Source organism: Dromiciops gliroides, chromosome 4 (assembly GCF_019393635.1).
Source record: "Dromiciops gliroides isolate mDroGli1 chromosome 4, mDroGli1.pri, whole genome shotgun sequence".
Lineage (NCBI taxonomy): Eukaryota > Metazoa > Chordata > Mammalia > Microbiotheria > Microbiotheriidae > Dromiciops > Dromiciops gliroides.
The window spans coordinates 272,177,187-272,196,710 of record NC_057864.1 but is presented as its reverse complement, the minus strand read 5'-3'; the positions used below and the strand labels follow the sequence as shown (position 1 = coordinate 272,196,710).

Sequence of the window (19,524 nt, the reverse complement as noted above, 5' to 3'; positions counted from 1 at the left end):
AATCCTTCAGACATTCCTTCCAGTATGTAATTTGGGATAACTGTGAAGAAGGAACTAGCCCCTTAGAAGGGAAGATTGAAGACTGATGTAGGAAGTGATAAGCACCTATCTCCCAGCATAGGTGGTCCAGTGAATAGAGTACCAGACCTGGAATCAGGAAAGCTAATCTTCCTGAGTTCAAAACTGGCCTCAGACACTTACTAGCTGTGTGACCCTGGGCAAGTCACTTCACCCTGTTTGCCTCAGTTTCCTCATCTGTAAAATGAGCTGGAGAAGGAAATGGCAAAACCACTCCAGTATGTTTGCCAAGAAAACCTCAAACATGGTCATGAAGACTCAGACACGGCTGAAACAACTCAACAGCAAAAAATCTCCTGGGATTGTTGTGAGGATCAAATGAAATAATAATTGTAAAGCACTTAGCACAGTGCCTGGTGCATAGTAGGCTAACATGGTAGGTTTATTCAATGTTTATTAATTAAAGTCTTCTCCCGCCCCTCAATTTCAGTGTCTTTTCTCTGTTATTTTCTATTTATTTTGCACATGCATAACTTGCTTTGTATAGTGCATAATTGGACTTTTACGTTGTCTCCCCCAACAGACGGTGAGCTCCCTCAGGGAAGGGGTGGTCTTTTAATCTTTTTTGCATTACCAGGGCTTAACTCAGTAGCTGGCACATGTAGGCACTTAATAAATGTTGGTGGAATGGAATTGATCGAAATACATATGCATGGGGGCAGCTAGGTGGTGCAGTGGGTAGAGCACCAGCCCTGTATTCAGGAGGACCTGAGTTCAAATTCGGCCTCAGACACTTAACAATTACTAGCTGTGTGACCCTAAGCAAGTCACTTAACCCCAATTGCCTCACAAGAAAGAAAGAAAGAAAGAAAGAAAGAAAGAAAGAAAGAAAGAAAGAAAGAAAGAAAGAAAGAAAGAAAGAAAGAAAAATATAAATGGAATGGAATTGATCGATATGCATAGACACATATACATAGAGTTCCTTCAAAGGAACATCACCTACATATTTCTATGATGCATCTACTCATTCGATCAATTTTTCAGCAACTTAGTTTAGAGGCTGGGACTTTTTAAACTGATTTGGGAAAGGAATACAATTTCTGTCAGGTTAGATTTCAACGTGACCCCTTTCAGCTCATCCCTCCACTCCGTTCACTCAGCTGGGGAGCACTAAGAGTCCCCAGTCTTCCTTAAAATAGATCAATTACCCCACATTCAGTATATACATAGTTTAAAACGAGGGGGGGGTGTATTTATTTAAGCCCCGCCCTCCAGGTTATGGGCTTGCCCAATCCAGCTTCGGGGGAAGGCTTGGGGAGGAGGAGAAAGACATGACAGGCAGGGCTGGGGGCCTGGTGCCACCTCAGGTTTAGGAGATGCGGCGGCAGCCGCAGAAGTGGCGGCAGCTGCGGACTCTGCTCCCCGGGCGGTAACCTCCAGAGCTGCACTCTCGCCCCAGCAGCCTGGAGAAAGTGCTGAGTCACCCCGGGGAGGGGAGTACGAGGGGGGAGGAGGGGGAACGGTCTGGGAAGGAGGCGGAGCTTCGGGGCAGTCACATGCTACGCTCTGGATAACAACAACCGGCAGGGCATGGAGCGCTGCTTTAGCCGCCCCACGCTGGCTTCCGACTTGCGACCAAAACCTGTTCCCTGAGCATGCTCAGCTCAGCTGCCGGAGCCTCCTGGCGGAGTTCAGCGCCGGGTTCCAGTGAGCCGGGTTTTAGCGGTGATCAGAGAGGGAGGAAAGACTGTAGGGTATCCGTGTCTCCCCTCACTTACAGTCTCGGTCCAGGTTGTGGGGCAGTGGCTTAGGCTTGGACTATGTAGCCAAGGTTCATTCAGCATCTATCAAGCGCAGAGCCTCTGCTAGGAACCGTGCTAGGAACTGAGAATAAATAATACCACCGACTTCATAAGGTTAGAATGTCCGTAAAGTCCTTTGTAAACCTTAATATTTAGGGGTTACTAAAATCTAAGTGACTTCGGAACATCGAAACATTAATTGAAGTTGCTTCAGTAGATTTGGGCAGTAAAACTGCACAAAGACTTTTGGTACACCTGAATATTAAGATTTGCAAAAGGGAAGGCGCTAGCATTAAGGGAGATGAGGAACGGCTTCCTGTGGAAGGTGAAATTTTAGCTGGAATTTGGAGAAAGCTTTGAGCTTAAATAATTTAAGTTTCTATAGTTTAAAAGTACACCGAGAATTTCGGAACACCCGTATGAAGGTAGGGCTATTATTATTGTTTCTTCTTAGAACTTATTAAAAATTGACTGCAGTGTAGTTCCCTGGATCTCAGTTTTCTCATCTGCCTTTCCAAACACAATAAGGTAGGATGGATTAACAAGTACTTCAATTACTTTCTCCATCAACCTTTGCAGAGGCAGGTGCCCCTGAAAGATTCCTCATGACAATGGGTCAAATGGGTAAGATTTAAATTTAAAGCTGGAGTGAAGCTTCTTAAACTGTGGATTGCGACCCCATTTGGCAAAAGTAAATGGTTATGGGGCAGCTAGGTGGCGCGGTGGATAAAGCACCGGCCCTGGATTTGGGAGTATCTGAGTTCAAATGCGGCCTCAGACACTTGACACTAGCTGTGTGACCCTGGGCAAGTCAGTTAACCCCCATTGCCTCCCCCCAAAAGTAAATGGTTATACATACCTATTTTATATAGGTCGAGTAAAAATTTCTCTAGCCCACCACCCACTGGCTTCTTTTACATGAGGAGGCAGGCCAAAGGTAACAGGTGATAAAACCTAGGGAAGTTGCTCTTCCTAGGAGTTTCATAAAATGAGGCCAAAATGCTGGTTAGCATCCTTTAAAAGTCTAGTAAGTAGAAGGTACTACCATCTTCCTAGTCACCCAGGCTAGAAGCGTCGGTGTCATCCTTAACTCTCCATTCCCTTTACCCCCATATTTTATCAGCTGCCATGTCCTATTGCTTCTACCTTCTTAACAACTCTCATATTATGAAACCTCCTCCTCTTCTCCGACTCTGCCACCACCCTGGTGCACACCCTCATCTTTTCCTGCTTGGACGACTGCAATAGCCTGCTAGCTGGTGGTCCTGCCTCAAGCCTCTCCCTACCCCAGTCCATTTTCCACCCAGCCATCAAATTGATTTTCCTGAAGTGCAGGTCTGGCCATGTCACTCCCCCTCCCCTCCTAGTCAATAAACTCCAGTGGCTTCCTTTTTTTTTTTTTAAGAGTTTATCTCCTTTATTTTGTACTTTCTTTTTTTTTTTTTTTGGTTTTTTTTTTTTTTAGTGAGGCAATTGGGGTTAAGTGACTTGCCCAGGGTCACACAGCTAGTGTTAAGTGTCTGAGGCCGGATTTGAACTCAGGTACTCCCGACTCCAGGGCCGGTGCTCTAACCACTGCGCCACCTAGCTGCCCCCAGTGGCTTCCTTTTAAGATGAAATATAAAAATCCTTTCTTTGTTCAGTGTTTCATTCCTTTAAAGTCTTCTTACACCTTATTTCCTTTATACAAATTCTGCAATCCAGTGACACAGGCTTCCTTGCTGTTCCTCATACAAGACACTTCCATCTTCTTACTGCATGAATTTTCACTAACTGTCCAACACATCTGTAATTCTCTCCTCATCTGGATCTTGGGTCATTCAGGTCTTCTTTCAAATTCCAGCTAAAGGGGACAGCTAGGTATCGCAGTGGATAAAGCATGGGCCCTGGATTCAGGAGGACCTGAGTTCAAATCCAGCCTCATACACTTGACACTTACTAGTTGTGTGATTCTGGGCAAGTCACTTAACCCTCATTGTCCTGCCAACCACCCCCCCCACCCCCGCCCAAAACAATCTTTTTTTTTTTTTAATTCCAGCTAAAATCCTTTCCTTAATGTTAATGTTAATCCTTAACCTTCCCTCTGGAATATCTCCAATTTATCACATATATGATATAAATATATGTAACATAAGTATATATGATATACATGTATGTGATTTAAATACATAAGTGCATGTATATACATATATATATATATGTATGTATCTTGTTTGTACATAGTTGTTTTCATCTCTGTGAGTTCTTTCAGAACAGGGATAAGTTTTAACTTATCACACAGTGCCAGGCACACAGTAGGCTCTTAATAAAATGCCCATTGCCTAGACTTTGACTAGAAAAATAGTAGTAGGTGTTTAAGCCCAAAAACGAAAATCAAGAAGAGATGGAGAACCAACTGCAAAACTAATCAATGAAAAATGAATAGTGACAGTCAGTGCTTCAGGGCTGCTGTGTTTGTTTGGTTTGGTTTGGTTTTTTCCCATTGACTAACCAAGCTGCTAAAACCCAGAGAGCCAAATGAGTCATTAGAAGATACAGATATAAAAGAAATGTACATAATGCCTACAAGAATGTCAATGAAAATTAATTTTAATAACCAGTCTTGGTCCTAGAGAACAAATAATGGAACATGCCTGCCTTCTCTTCACAGAGAAGTGGAGGACATAATGTCATATACTGTCAGAGATCACAGAATTGAATATTTTTCTTTAATCGTTTTTCTCTGTTGCAAGGGAGGACTCAGGCCTTGGGGTGTGGGGAAGTGTATCAATACAAACAATATACAAACAAAAGACACCAATAAAAATGTAAATAAAAAGAATTTTCTTTAAAAAACATTTTATTTTCTGTTTCAAATTCTCTCTGAGGTTGACAGGGTAACTAACAAGTGGAGGGAGGACCTATTCCCTGAGCTTGGTTTGGGGCCTTATCATTTTTTCCTTCACTCAATAAATATTTATTACTCCCCTCCTTTGTCCAGAGTACTTGGTTAGCTCTGGGAGAAATAAAGTGTTTAGATGAGGCATAGTCCGGTCTCTTCACTTGAAAAGTCTAAACATAACTCTAATACACAGCATTCCTGATGATCCATTAGAAAATTGCAGCAACAAAAAAGTGATAAAACAGGATTTATGGGTTAGAATGTCATCTCTCCACCACATCTTGCTTACCTTCAGTTCTGGGTCCTATAACATATTAAAATGAATTTTTTTTGCTAAAATGAATTTCTTGAGTCCCATTTTCCTCATCTGTAAAAATATTTTTTTAAATGCCATAAATTTACATACTTCATAGGATTACTCTGAGGAGAAAATGCAGCTTATGTATTTGATGGTATTTTGAAAATTATAAAGTGTTATATAAATGTAATATGTAATATAATATAAATACAAATAATAATATAATGTAAATTAATATGTAAAATATAGGAATACGTGGGGAACTTTTCCCACCAAGCCCATATACCTAGAAGTTTCCTAAGGTGTTAAAGAGATTAAGGGATTTTTCCCATAACTGAAATTCAATGTCAAAGGTAGGATTTGAACCCTGTTCTTTCTTAGGTTAAGTGCAGTTTGTTAATTACTATACCACACCACACACAGTAGCATAAGAAAAAATATAATATCACTAGCAAAGGTCCCTCACTCCTTTTCTTCCATCACCAAGTACTCTCTAAGAGAGTAATATTATGCATGCTCCAGGCATGCAAGAGTGAAAAATAAAGCAAAATTTGGACTTTAGAACATGAGACCCTATTGGTTAGTAAGGATAATATATAAGGAAAATTTCTGCATCTCAGACCTGATACTCAGAGAATCTCCAAATGAATACATGACTTAGACAGGAAGGATGACATCATAATCAAATTAGAGGAACAAGGAAGCAATTACCTGTCAGATCTATAGATAGGGGAATGATTTATGACCAAACAAGAGATAGAGAGGATCAAAAAAGGTAAAATAGACCATTTGGTTACATAAAATTAAAAAGGTTTTGCACAAACAAAACCAATGCAGCTAAAATTAGAAAGGAAGCAGGTAAATGGGGAAAAGTAACATTTACAGCAAGTTTCTCTGATAAAAGTCTCATTTCTAACACATCTAGGGAATTGATTAAAATATATAAGAATAAAAGCTATTCCTTAGTTGATAAATAGTTAAATGATATGAACAAGCAATTTTCGGAGGAAGAAATACAAGCTACCAACAGCCAATACTAACTGAGACAACTGGGTGTTGCAGTATATAGAGTGAAGGGTCTGGGTTAGGAAAACCTGAGCTCATTTCAGCCTCAGATGCTTGTTAGCTACGTGACTCTGGGCAAGTCATTTAATTTCCATTTGCCTCAGTTTCCTCAATTGTATTTGTAAAGCACTTAGCATAGTGCCTAGCATATAATAGGCACCATATAAATACTTATTCTTTTTCCCATATGAAAAATGCCCTAAATCATGAATAATTAGATAAATGAAAAGTCAGATAGCTCTGAGATTCCAAGGCATATCCATCATATTGGTAAAATTGACAAAAAAGAAAATGACACATGATGGTGGGGCTGTGAGAAAACAGACACTGTTGGTGAAGCTGTAAACTGGTCCAGTCATTTTGGAAAGCATTTTGGAATTATGATCCCCAAATTATTAAACTTTCATAACCTTTGACTCAGTGATAATACTTTGGGGTCTATACCCCAAAGAGATAAAAGAAAAAGGAAAGGGACCATATGTAAAAAAATATTTATAGTAGCTCGATTTGTGTTAGCACAGAATTGGAAATTGAGGGAGTCATTATCAGTTGGGGAATGGCTAAACAAGTTATGATATATTCATTTGATGGAATCATTGTATTAAAACATAAAGGGGGGAGCAGCTAGATGGTGCAGTGGATAGAGCACTGGCCTTGGAATCAGGAGTACCTGAGTTCAAATCCGGCCTCAGACACTTAACACTTACTAGCTGTGTGACCCTGGGCAAGTCACTTAACCCCAACTGCCTCACTAAAAAAAAAAACAAAAAACATAAAGGGGATGGTTTCAGAAAAACCTGGGAAGATTTGTACGAACTGATATAGAGTGAGGTGAGCAAAATCAGGAGAACAATTAATAAAGTAATAACAATACTGTAAAGACAAATGACTTTGAAAGACTGATCAACACAGGGACCAACCATGATTCCAGAGAACTTAGGATGAAAAATACTACCCACCCCTAGATAGAGAGGCAATAGATTCAAAATGTAGATTGAGACATATTTTGGGGGAAAATATAGTCAATGAGGGGATTTTTTTTTTTGCTTTACTATTTATATTCACAATAGGGATTTTATCTTTATTGCTTTCTCCATGGGAAGGAGGAAGGTAGGAGGGAGAGAAGGCATATTTTAATTGATTGAAAAAAATCTAATTTAAAATTGTTTTAAAAAGAAAACTTCATTAACTCATTCAAAATATGTTTATGGATTGCCCTATATGTGGTTAGAATTGCATAAGATGTTCTGGGAGATAGAAAAATTATAGCATTCAGTATTCCCTCTCTGTTCTTCCTGACCCTAAAACAAGAGAAGGCAAGCTGGGATAATTGTGCTCCCACCATGTGTTACCATCCACCTGAAGCTTTGACCATTTACAATAACACATGCAATTTAAACTATCACAAAATAAAAAACTTGTTCTCCAAGGAAAGTGAAATTTTCTGGTGCTGAAAATTTTTAAAAAATCAAACAAACATGTCTTTGTTGCTACTCTTTCCCTAGGTTGTGTCTTCAAGTAGTTGTCCCAGAACTGCCTTGACCCTCATATAATCGTATCCTTTCCTTCCCTTTCCTATGAGGGCTGCTGGAGGCTAATTGATGTCAGAATAGAATTTCTCTGAGTTAGGAGGTCCCACAGAGGCCACCCAAAACCCATGTGCTAGTCAGGTTCAGGATTTCAAGGAACATAGAAAAAATGAGACAGTAAGGGGGTCATCTTAGTAATCTCTGGGATTTATTGAATAATATAAAACAATATCAATATATTTACTTATGCAAGATGTATACCAGAAGACTTTTACACATCTTTGGTCGGCCTCACCACAACCCACTGAGTCCCTGTCTTAGTCTGGCCCTAGGAAATAAGCCTTATATGATTTACAAGCTAAGTTTTATCCAGATAATACTTTAAATTCCAGAGGACCCACAGGTTCTAAGGGCTACATGATTTTATACTGAACTAGACAAAGAGGGCTGACCCTTTTTATAAATGTACCAAACTAGAGTATGCAAATAAGATAGGCAAGGATTGGTAGCATTCATTTGGAGCAAAGGGCTGCACATAAATTCATCTGTCACTCTAGATGGCTCTAAAAGAATTACCCACGAAGTCCTTCCACTCTCCCTTCTGGGTGAAGGGCTTGATTTTAAGTAACCTATAGCAACTCAGATATCTCTCCTCTCCTTAAAGTAACCATACCACTCACCCATTAGGAAATGATTTTAAGTTCTCATCTGAGCTACTATAAACATCTACCATCTGTGGATGAATGATTACCTTTCCAGGAAACTAGGTAGTACAGAGTGTAGAGCACTGGTCATGGAATGAAAAAGACTTGAATTCAAATCCTCTTCATGTTACTATTTAGGTAACCTTGGGCAAATCACTTTATTTTCATCAGTTTATATAAATAATGGCCAATATCCCTGAGAGAGAGCCTTCCCCCTCTCTGAATGACTCTACCAGTGATGGTAGAAGTGAAGTCTCTCAATAGTGAAGCTAGAACTTATATGATTGCAGTTTGTCCTTCATTCTCCAAGAAGACCATGACATAGGGTGATTGTCATGACTTACACTAAATTGGATTTAAGTGAGGGAGGGCTGTGCAAGGTCATCAACTTTACTCTCTCTTCCAGAGCCATCTGGGTCTAGTAGCAAGATATACATCAGGATGACTGGAGATGGCTATGGATGTTTTTAAGGCAATTAGGGTTAAGTGACTTGCCCAGAGTCACACAGCTGGCACATGTTTGAAGTGAGATTTGAAGTTAGGTCCTCCCAACTTCAGGGCCAGTGCTCTATCCACTTCCCCACCTAGCTACAACTGATGTGATACAAAGGGGATATCAAATTTAGTCCATGTCACCAAAAGCTTATAATATAAAGAATGTTTTTTAAATAAGTGGGAGTAGGTGGATATTACTGGGCCACAAGAAATGATGAAGATGGAAAATTCAGGGAAGCATGGGAAGACTTATTTGAACTGATGCATAGTGAAGCAAGAAAACAATATACACGATGAGTACAATATAAATGAAAAGAACACCAACAAAAAGAAACTGAGCTCTAGGTAATTTTAATTATTAACCTTTGCTCCGAGGAAGAGAGGAGATGATGTACTTCCTTCCCTTCTTTGCAGAGGTGGGGGACTACAGGTGTGGAACATTGTGTATCATAGTCAGATTTGGTTGATGTGTTGGTTAGTTTTGCCAAAGTGCTTCTTTTCCTTCTTTTTTTTTATTCTTTGTTATAAGAAGTGAGTCTCTGGGCAGGGAAAAGGAGAAGAACATGTTAGAAAATAAAGACAATGTGAAAAAAAGATCATGTTAAAATATATATCAAGTATAGTAATTCTTCATACTTCAATGTGTCAATTATTTTAATTGTAGGTACTCCCCCAATGTGAAGATGGCAACCCAGCCTTACCTTCTCATTTTGCACAATTTTTTGACCGTGCCCTCCCAGAAATCTTCCATAGAGGCTACACACACACATACATACATACATACATTCACACACACACACACATATTTTTATCACACTATAAACTTTACAGACAACACTGGTTCTAAAGTCAAAGGACCTGAGCTCAAATCCTACCTTTGTTTTTCACTTTCTTTGTATTCTCGAACATGTCTCGACTTCCCTGAACATATGTCCTCATTTGTAAAATTAAAGAGCCGGACTAGAGGGTCTCTGAGGTCTCTTCTCCCTCCAAATCTATGATCCTACAAACTTCTTGAATAAAATAATCTTCTGGCAAATTCTTTAGCAACTTAACTAATTTTTCCCTCTGGCCTTCCATCGTCTGATGGAAAGATAACTAGACCACAATAAGGGGCATGGGTACTAGTCTCAAGTTCTGCCACTCACTAGCATTCAGACTTTGGACAAGTCACTGAAATACTCTTGCCTCCACCCCTCCATTTTGAAATAGATAATATTGATTCACAAAGCACCCACCTCCCAGGGCTGTTATGAAGACAAAATGAATTAATGTTTGTAAACAGTTTTGCAAACCTTAAAGTAAATGTCTACTATTATTATTATTGCAGCACATATGTTCACAACCATCTGTTTTGTGGTAGAAAGACTGCTGAACTTTAAGTTGGGTGGTATCAAGTCCTAATTCTACCACTGCCTATGCAACCTTGGCCACCTATGTTAATTCACCGCCCTGGGCTTTCAATTTCCTCATCTGTAAAAATGAGGAGATAAGATGAACTGGGTGGTGGAATTGAGAAATAATTTGGGGTGGCTAGGGCACCCCAAAGGCCTGAATTCAAATCCACCTCAGATATCTATTAGCTTGGTAACCCTGGGAAAAGTCCCTAAAACCTCTTTTTGCCTCAGTTTTTTTTTTTTCTGTAAAGTGAGGATAATAATGCACCTGCCTCCCAGGGTCGTTGAGAGGATAAAATGAGATATTTGTAAAGGGCCTGGCACATAGTAGGTGCTATATAAATGTTAGCTAGGATTATTATATCACATAGCTGTGATTGGAACTCAGGTCTTCCGACTCCAGGTGAAGTGCAATTTTTTTTGCCCAAGAAATATTCTGGGTTTGATTGGTTTTTGTTTTGCTTTGTTTAGTTACCAGTAAATATAGATTTTCATAAATTTGTTTAGAGGGAGACCCGACCACGCTTCCCAGGGAGAACACCTCCCACTCTCATACACCCATACATTCCCTAACTACGAGTCTTCCCCCCTCCTCTTTTTGAAATCAGTTTCAGGCTCCGCCCCTCTGCTCCTTCCATAGGCCCCGCCTCTAGGCCTCCTCCCGCCCCCTGCCCCCGCCCACCAGCCCTCCCGTCGCCTTTAAAACCCGGAGCAGCGGATTCTGCACGGGAGTTTCAGCTCAGCCTGGGTCGGATACTGGGCATGCTCCGCGGCGCCGCCGCAGGTTTTGGTCGCAAGTAGGAAGCGGCTTGTGCACGACAACCGGCAAAGGGGAGAGGTTGCTGTTGCACCCGCCGACGTCGGGACGCGGGACGGCTTGCAGCGGTTGCCGCTACTGGAGGAGAAGGTGCGCAAGGCGCAAGGAAGCCGCCGAAGAAAGAGAAGAAGAGAGGCAGCCTGCCCCCCGAGCCTCCCTTTCTCCTTCCCTCCCTCTCTCCCGTGGGTGGCCGGGCGCCAGGGTCCCATCACCTGGCCGGGAGGGGAGCCCGGGCCCGGAGCCCCCGAGCACGGAGCAGCAGCTCCAGCGTCTAAGAGCCGCCCGAAGGGGAGTCCGCTTTCCGTCCGTGCCCTGATCAGCAGCCGCAACCCGGGAAGAGGAGGAGGCGGTTGCGGCGGCAGCGGCGGCGGCAGCAGCAGCAGCAGCACCGGGGGCAGCCATGGGACTACTGTCCCAAGGCTCGCCGCTTAGCTGGGAAGAGACCAAGCGCCACGCGGACCATGTGAGGCGGCACGGTATCCTCCAGTTTCTGCATATTTACCACGCCGTCAAGGAGCGGCACAAAGACGTGCTCAAGTGGGGCGATGAGGTGAGAGAACGGCCGGGAAACCTCGGGTGGGGTCTCTTGGGGGAGATTAACTACCCCCTCTGCTTTAAACCCCTTCCCCCATGGAGTATATCGAGCCAGCCTCCTGCCGTCTTAAAACTCCTACCTATTCCAGCTGAATACTACAAGCATTTGTTAGGCGCCTACTATGTGCTTGGCCCTGTGTTAGACGCTTGGGGGTGTGGGGGAGGACACAAAGACTACAAAACCCAAGCCCTGCCCTGAAGGGCACTAGGGGTGGGTTGGAGAAAAGTGGCCTGCGGCCCCGAGGTCTTAAGACCTGGCCACTACCATCCCTACCTACCCCTTGTCCTTATCTTCTTTGTTCTGTGAAGGGGCCGTCTGTTGGCTCAACTCTTCCTGGGTATCTCGGAGGGTGTCACCTTGGGGATGGGCATCCTTAGCAGGATGTGGTAGGTGAGCCCAGCCCCTCCTCTGGCCTGTAGCATTTCAGCCACCTTCATGAGCTTTTCTCTCTCATGCTGTATACCTAGGTGCAATAGTGTGTGTGTGTGTGTGTGTGTGTGTGTGTGTGTGTGTACATATATATACTTCTCCCCCTGGAGAGTGAGAGGTCTTGTGTGAGAGGTCGTCATCCGGCCACCCTTCTAAAGCAATTCCTTAGGGTAAGTCTTGAAAGGGTTAAGTCATCTCGCATAGAGTTAGGTGGCATAAGGTGATTAACTTTTTCTGAAAGTGAATCTGTGTCCGTAGTAAAAAAAAAAAAGACCAAACCTTGTGATGTGTGGGTATGTTACCTTCTAAGGGGTTGCCCCTCATTCTTCGCAGGCTGCATTCAAAATAAAAATAGGCATTTAGCTTGGCTTTCCTATAGCCCCCCCCCTCCCCCCCCCAGAACTCGGGGGCCAGCTGATCCCAAGAGACAACTTAGCCATAAGGTTATCTCGGGAGTCACCTCAACACATAAAATAAAATGGGGCCTGACTGGACAAGTATCATAGTGATGCCACGGGTGCTGCCAAGATGCCAAGAAAGGACACTAAAGGTTATTCAGTGCCTGGAACGAGTTCGTTTATTTCCGACCCTTCGGCTCTCTTCATTCAATTTTGTGACAGAATAATATTCAACTCTCTCCAGAAGCGCTTCTCCTGCCTTCCTTCTTGTTAGTTTACCATCATTTCTGTACTGATAGAAACCAAAGTAACTCTGGCTTTAGTTTTCAAAGAAGTTTAAAAAAAATCCTAAGAAAAAGAGCCCATATTTTAGGACAGATATGATTGTATGACTTTTGGTTTTTCTGGAAAGGTGGGGTATTTCCTACCTTTAACCTTTAAGGCTCATTTATAGTGCTTGTAAATGTCAAATTGAGTGGACTTTTCTTAGCTGAGAGCTGATATTTATCTGTTAATATCAAGTGTTCTGCCAATTCATACTATAATTTCACTTAATGGTCCCTTTGAGAACTAGTTTAGCCATTCTTAGAAACTTGTTTGAGTTCATCTGTCACTTAACCATAAAAAGCGAATCACTTTCCTAACAAATAGAGCAGGTTTGCCATCCTCCTTGAATTGTAAAATGTTCAAATTTGGGTTTGGAATTGAAGCTATGACTTGGAGCTACACCACTTTAGCTGCTTTTTAACCACCGAGTGATGAAACCTGATTTTATAGTGTATTTGAAATTTAGCCTAGAGTCTACAAAAACAAAACAAACAAACAAACCCACCCAAAAACAAAGAACCCAAACCCTGGCTAGGAATCTTTCATTTGGCTTACCCTTTGGGGATTTTTATTTTTAATGCTAATGTTGCCTAGCTTATGTTGAAAAGGATGGCTTGGAATTCCTGCTGCATCAATAATCTCTTGTAACAACCGTTCCTTCCTAAACCCATGATGCCCCCATCTACCCTAACCCTTGTGAAAGTCTGGCTACTTTTGGTCAATTTGCTGCAAATCTATAGCAGTTTTATTCTTAAGGAATTTCATGATTTTATGTATTCTTCCTGTTCTGAAGGAGAAGAAAAAAAGTGTATTATATTAAAGTAAGCGGCATAGTTATTTGCTCTTCTTTGTGTGATAACTCCTGAGTTGGAGTCTTGTGAGTGACTACTATGCAAAAACTAATCTTCATGTTTTTCATTGGCGGGGTGGGGGAAATAGTCAATGTTGGAGTAGTTTGAAATACTTTTAAGAGTCTTAAAAATATGAAATGTCAGCTATTGATAAATGTCAGAATATAGATAAATGCATACAAGCCAAACCTGCACTGAAATAGAAATTTCTAAGCTTTCTCAAAAACATAATCGGCAATACTCCTTTCCCCAGTGATGCCGATTTTGGAGAAAAAAAATAACAGGGTACTGCAGATGTACTTGGAAATTGTTCATTTCAAATAGTCTCTTTAGTATTGTCTAATGGGAAAAAAACTATTAGATTTATGATCTTTTACAAGAAATAGCTACTCTGGCCTCTGTTGACATTATTCCCCCCCACCCCCACCCCCCAAGTACTTTTTCCATTAACAAACCAATTTCCTTTGAGTGGTAAGCTTAAAATGAACACAACATTATGGGGCTGGGTGGAGGGAAGGAAAGTCTTTGTTTAATTTGACAAGCTTCTTCACTCATTGCCAATAGCGTAGAGCATTGTTTCAGTCTCTTTCAAAGTGGTGTCATTTGACTGAACTTTGAGAGTTAGAAATCTAGTCCGACTCACCCTATAATACTTTCTCCTGCTCTTCCCTCAAACAAGGGTTTTATTCTCTGAAGACCTTCAGTTATAGGGAGCATGTTTTGCCTATACCATTTTTTGGACATCTCCAAGTTAGGAAAGTTAGTTGAGATGAAATATGCCTTCTTCTATCATCTCTCTACCCACTGGTCCTAGTTCTGTTTCCTGGAAGCAAACAGAATTAGTCCAGTTTGTTTGTTTTTAACTGGGACTACCCTTCAAGCACTGATTCTACTCCCCTCTGCATCTTTTTCTTTACCCTTCCACAGGTTAAACATGTCTCAGTTCCTTCAATTCATTCTTCATGTGACCTGGTTTTCAGACCCTCTTCCCTTCTTGGTTGTCCTCTTCTTCCAGTTTGTCAATATTTATAGAGTGCAGGGCCTGGAATTGTGTGTGTGTGTGTGTGTGTGTGTGTGTGTGTGTGTGTGCGTGCGTGCGCGCGCTATTATTTCAGGTGTTTTCATCAATGCTCCTTTGCCCATGGGACTTTCAACTTAACTCCTGGGCAGGGTATGCCCAAGGTCCATGTGCAGTTAAAAATATTATGTAGGGGCAGCTAGATGGCGCAGTGGATAGAGCACCGGCCCTGGAATCAGGAGTACCTGAGTTCAGGTCCGGCCTCAGACACTTAACACTTAACTAGCTGTGTGACCCTGGGCAAGTCACTTAACCCCAATTGCCTCACTAAAAAAAAATATATATATATATTATGTAGATTTTTTTAAATCTATGAAATGATGTTAAGGTAGTTGGTTTGTTTTTTGTTGTTTTTATGAATAAAAAAGTAGATTTGTTCTTTTACACACATTTTTTTTCCAGAAAATGTACTGTATGAAGCTAAATAGCTTTAATGATAGAAAAAGTGGGTTGTATTCTGGTTAACTAAGTTAGTCTATAACAGTGTTACAACTGTTTAACAACCTGTTAAAAACCCAAATATACTTATCAAAACCTTGCTCTTTGAATGAACTTTGTACAGGAATTTCTGCTGTGTTCAGTGCCAAAGCTGAGGATGACTTCAGAATATGTTTATTATAGTTTAATATTTTCTTTTTTTAAATCGTAAAAGTATTTTATTATTTTCCAGTAATATGTAAAGCTGGTTTTCAACATTTGTTTTCATAAGATTTTTACTTCTAACTTTTTCTCCCTTTCTCCCTTTCCTTCCTCCTTCCTAAGATAGAAAGCAATTTGATATAGGTTATATAGGTTATAGTTTCCTATTTTCAACTACACATGAATTTTATGCAACTTAATATTACATCTGTTAATTCATATTGCTCTTATAGTCAACTACAATTCCCATGTCCTTCTCTGCTACAACCCTACTGGGACATATTCCTTTCCTTTCCTACTCATTGTCATTGTTATGCAGGTTTTGAACCTCCGTGGGAGCCTTTACATTGATTGAGGCTACTGCATTGAATAGATAGAGAGCTGGACTTGGAGTTAGGAAGACCCAAGTTCAAATCCTTCCTCAGACACTCTGCGGTGTGATCCTGGGCAAGTCACCCCTACCCTCTGTCTGCCTTGGTGTCTTCAAAATAATAGTATCTATCTCCCACAGTTATTTTCAGGATCAAATGACGTAATGCTTGTTAAGAATTTTGCAAACTGTAAAGCTCTACATAAATATAAGCTATTAATAGCTCTTATCTTTATTAAATTTTATTATCTTGGGATGAATTATGTCCGTTGTTCAACACCATCAAGACCTTAGATTCTGAGTCGGTATATTAGCAATCCCTCCATGTCTGTGCCATTCACTAGTTTGATAAGCATGCCACATCTGTTCTCAGTCATTGATGAAACTGGTCAGAATGTTATCTGTGGCCTACATACACTGTGTTTAGAAAAACCTTGCAAGCTGTGGGGTTAGTCTAAAGAATTAGCTCACCTCCTCAAGAAATACCTACTCTAGTCGGAAAAATAAAGCTTACTTTTAAAATATCCATTGGCCAATTGGCCATGGCAAGGAAGACATATCTTCTTTTTTTTCCCCTCTGTTATTCCTGATCAATCTAGACTGGAAATCCCCCATTTCCACAGTAGCTAATTATGACTCTCATGATGTACTGCCCTCGATCTATATGGTGGAAGCATTTCACTGTCTATTTGTGTAGTAGTTTAATCATTTCTGTTCTGTTTATTGTGTATATTTGTTTCCTTGATTATAAATTGTAGAGAAGGTATCCTAAGGTGGTTGTAATTCTCTTTGGCAGTAGTACAAGCAAGAAGGCATCCCTTAGACAGTTTCTGATGGAGGTAAAAATTCTTAAAATATTGGGAAATGCATCCTACATTGGAAAGAGTACTCAGTTTATAGTCAGGGAATCTGAACTTGAACCCATGCTCTGCTTCTCACTACCTATATGACTTTAACCTGCATTGAGCCTCAGTATCCTCATCTGTAAAATGGAAGAATTATGTTGTCTGGGGTTTTTAGCTTGGAGCCCATGAACTTGTGGCACAATTGATAGAAGAGCACTGGGCTTGGAGTCAGGATGATTCATCATTCTTTTCTTTTCTTTTCTTTTCTTTTCTTTTCTTTTCTTTTCTTTCTTTTTTTTTTTTTTTTTAGTGAGGCAATTGGGGTTAAGTGACTTGCTGAGGGTCACACAGCTAGTAAGTGTTAAGTGTCTGAGGCCAGATTTGAACTCAGGTACTCCTGACTCCAGGGCCTGTGCTCTATCCACTGTGCCACCTAGCTGCCCCAGGATGATTCAACTTGAGTTTAAATCCAGCCTCAGACAGTTACTAGCTGTGTGACCCAAGCCAAGTCATTTAACCTTGTTTGCCTCAGTTTCTTCTCTGTAAAATGACCTAGAGAAGGAAATGGCAAACTGTTCCAGTACCTTTGCCAAGAAAACACCACATGGGGTCATAGAGTTGGATATGACTGAACAACAATGTTTTGATGACTGTATTTCAATATAATAATTGGCTTCCTTTGTAATCCTATATATTTAATTTTATTCATCTTAGAGCATTATCTTGACAAGGAGGTCCATGATGGAAATGCCTAAGTCTTGTGATTATATACTTTATACAAGCTATATTTATAATGCAGAGTCAAACAAGGAAGGCTTCCTTGTGGAGAAGGGAAGTATTTCAAAGGTAGTATAGAAATTGGGGATGTGGGCAGTAATTCAGTTTTAGAAGTTTAGAGTTCAGTCATGTTTTATTGGGAGGAGCTACTGTTGGGAGGCATGGAGAAATGAGGTTGGTAAGATAAAGAGAAAGAAGACAGATGGAGTGTTGGGGAGATGGAGGGAATCCTTGAAGGGCAGGCGGGAAGTGTTCAGTGCTGATATGTTCAGCTGACTCTTCATCAAAACAAGATGATTTCCACTGGATTCTTTCATACTTGTGTCTAAGGCCATAAAATCATAAGTAAAAATGAGCATTAATATGTTCAACCACTGAGGTGGAAAGGAGACCCCTATAGCAGAGAATTCTCTCTTCTGCATGTATTATAGGTGATAATAATGTCTAACGTAACCAGGATAAATTGTTATTAAAATCTAAACTCAGTGATAACAGGTTATTAGCAGCTGCTAATTTTAAAAGATGATATTCAGGCAGCCCCCAGTTTAGAAATGGGTTATATAAGACAGGATCTCACCCACCTCTCCTCCCCCCCCCTTTTTTTTTTTGGCAACTAGGTACTTATTTTCCCATGGCAACCATATTATAAGTAATGGTCAGGTTCCCAGAGAACCTTTTTTTTTTTTTTTTTTGGTTTTTTTTTTGGGGGGGGGTTGCGGGGCAATGGGGGTTAAGTGACTTGCCCAGGGTCACACAGCTAGTAAGTGTCAAGTGTCTGAGGCCGGATTTGAACTCTGGTACTCCTGAATCCAGGGCCGGTGCTCTATCCACTGCGCCAGGTAGCTGCCCCGCCAGAGAACCTTTAAAAGCCTTATTAACCCAGAATACTCCCCTAGAAGTTGACAAACCCAGATATATTTGACCAAAAGAATGTAAGCTTCTTAAGGACATAGTCTATATTATTTTTGTTTTTCTACGTCCCCCACCTTGCGTGTGGTAGTTGCTTTTAAAAAAAGTTTGTTCATTTAACCTTTTGGTTCTTTCATTTGCTAGCCAAGTGACCTTGGACAAGCTAACTTTTGAGTCTTTTTTTCTGTACCTCTACATTGAAGGTGATGTGGTAGTGGGAGTAGTAATAAGAATAATGAAGATAACTAACATTTGTATAGCACATAACGTGTGCCAATACACTGTGCTAAGTGCTTTATGATTATTATTTCATTTGATCCTCACAGCAACCCTGCACAGTAGGTGCTATTATTATCCACATTTTACAGATGGGGAAACAAAGGTTAAGTGACTTGCCCAGGGTCACACATCTAGTAAGTGTCTGAGGCCATATTGGAGTTCAGGTCTTCCTGACTCCTGGCCTTATCACTGTATCCAGTATCTGCTTGCCTGCCTTTTTTTGAGCATAAGATGAAGTGATGTATAAGAAAAGAGCTCCGAAAATAATATTATCCAAATCTAAAGTTTGTTAATAATAGTAGTATTGATCATTTAACTATTGTTACCCACCCTGTATGGGTAGTGCATTCGGCATATATTTAGGAAGACCTGGATTTTAAATCCTGCCTTAGATACTTTAAAAGCCATGTGGATCTGGGAAAGTCACTTAACTTTTCTCAACCTCAGTTTCCTTATCTGTAAAATAGGAGTGATAATATCTCAGGGGGTTATGGTTTGACTCTTAATGAACATAAAAGTATTTTGTTAAGGCTTAAGGTGAGATATAAATGCTTGTTATTATAACAAATTACAGTTTCTATGGGAAAATGTGTTAGTTTTTGAAGCAAGTTTGCCAAAACATCCATGTCACTTGGGAAGGATGTGACTTTTCCTGGCTAATGGAGATTTTATAACTATTTTAATGAAAACTTTTCTAAAATACATTGTCCTTTGTGTTTCACCGATATTCATAAACTTGACCCTATGTAATGATTGGAATAACGCCACCTGCTGGAGACTTACTGTAGAAGAGTTCCGCCCATAAAGCGAAGGTCTTTGAGGGCAAGACCAGGAGTCTTTTCTTTGGCATCAGGAAGGGACGCGGGCTAGTGGGAGGAAGAAGGAAGAGACTGGCGCTCGGTCTCTCTCTTTTTCCTGGGGATGCTGCTGGAGAAGGCAGCTAGAAATGCGCTCTCCCTTTAATAGATAGGAATCTAGGCCTTTTCTTCTCTCTTTACCAAATTCTTATTCTCCTTAATAA

General features: G+C 40.8%; 1 protein-coding gene across 1 annotated transcript in view; it reads left to right on the top strand.

Annotated features, from left to right (window-relative positions):
• Positions 1–10,932: 10,932 nt before the first annotated feature.
• The window catches only part of GCLC (glutamate-cysteine ligase catalytic subunit), an 80,174-nt gene continuing 71,582 nt past the window's right edge, over positions 10,933–19,524 (top strand). Inside the window, 1 exon segment of the mRNA XM_044002231.1 lies at positions 10,933–11,556. Coding sequence (XP_043858166.1) covers positions 11,407–11,556 — 150 coding nt within the window. The 5' untranslated portion in view covers positions 10,933–11,406.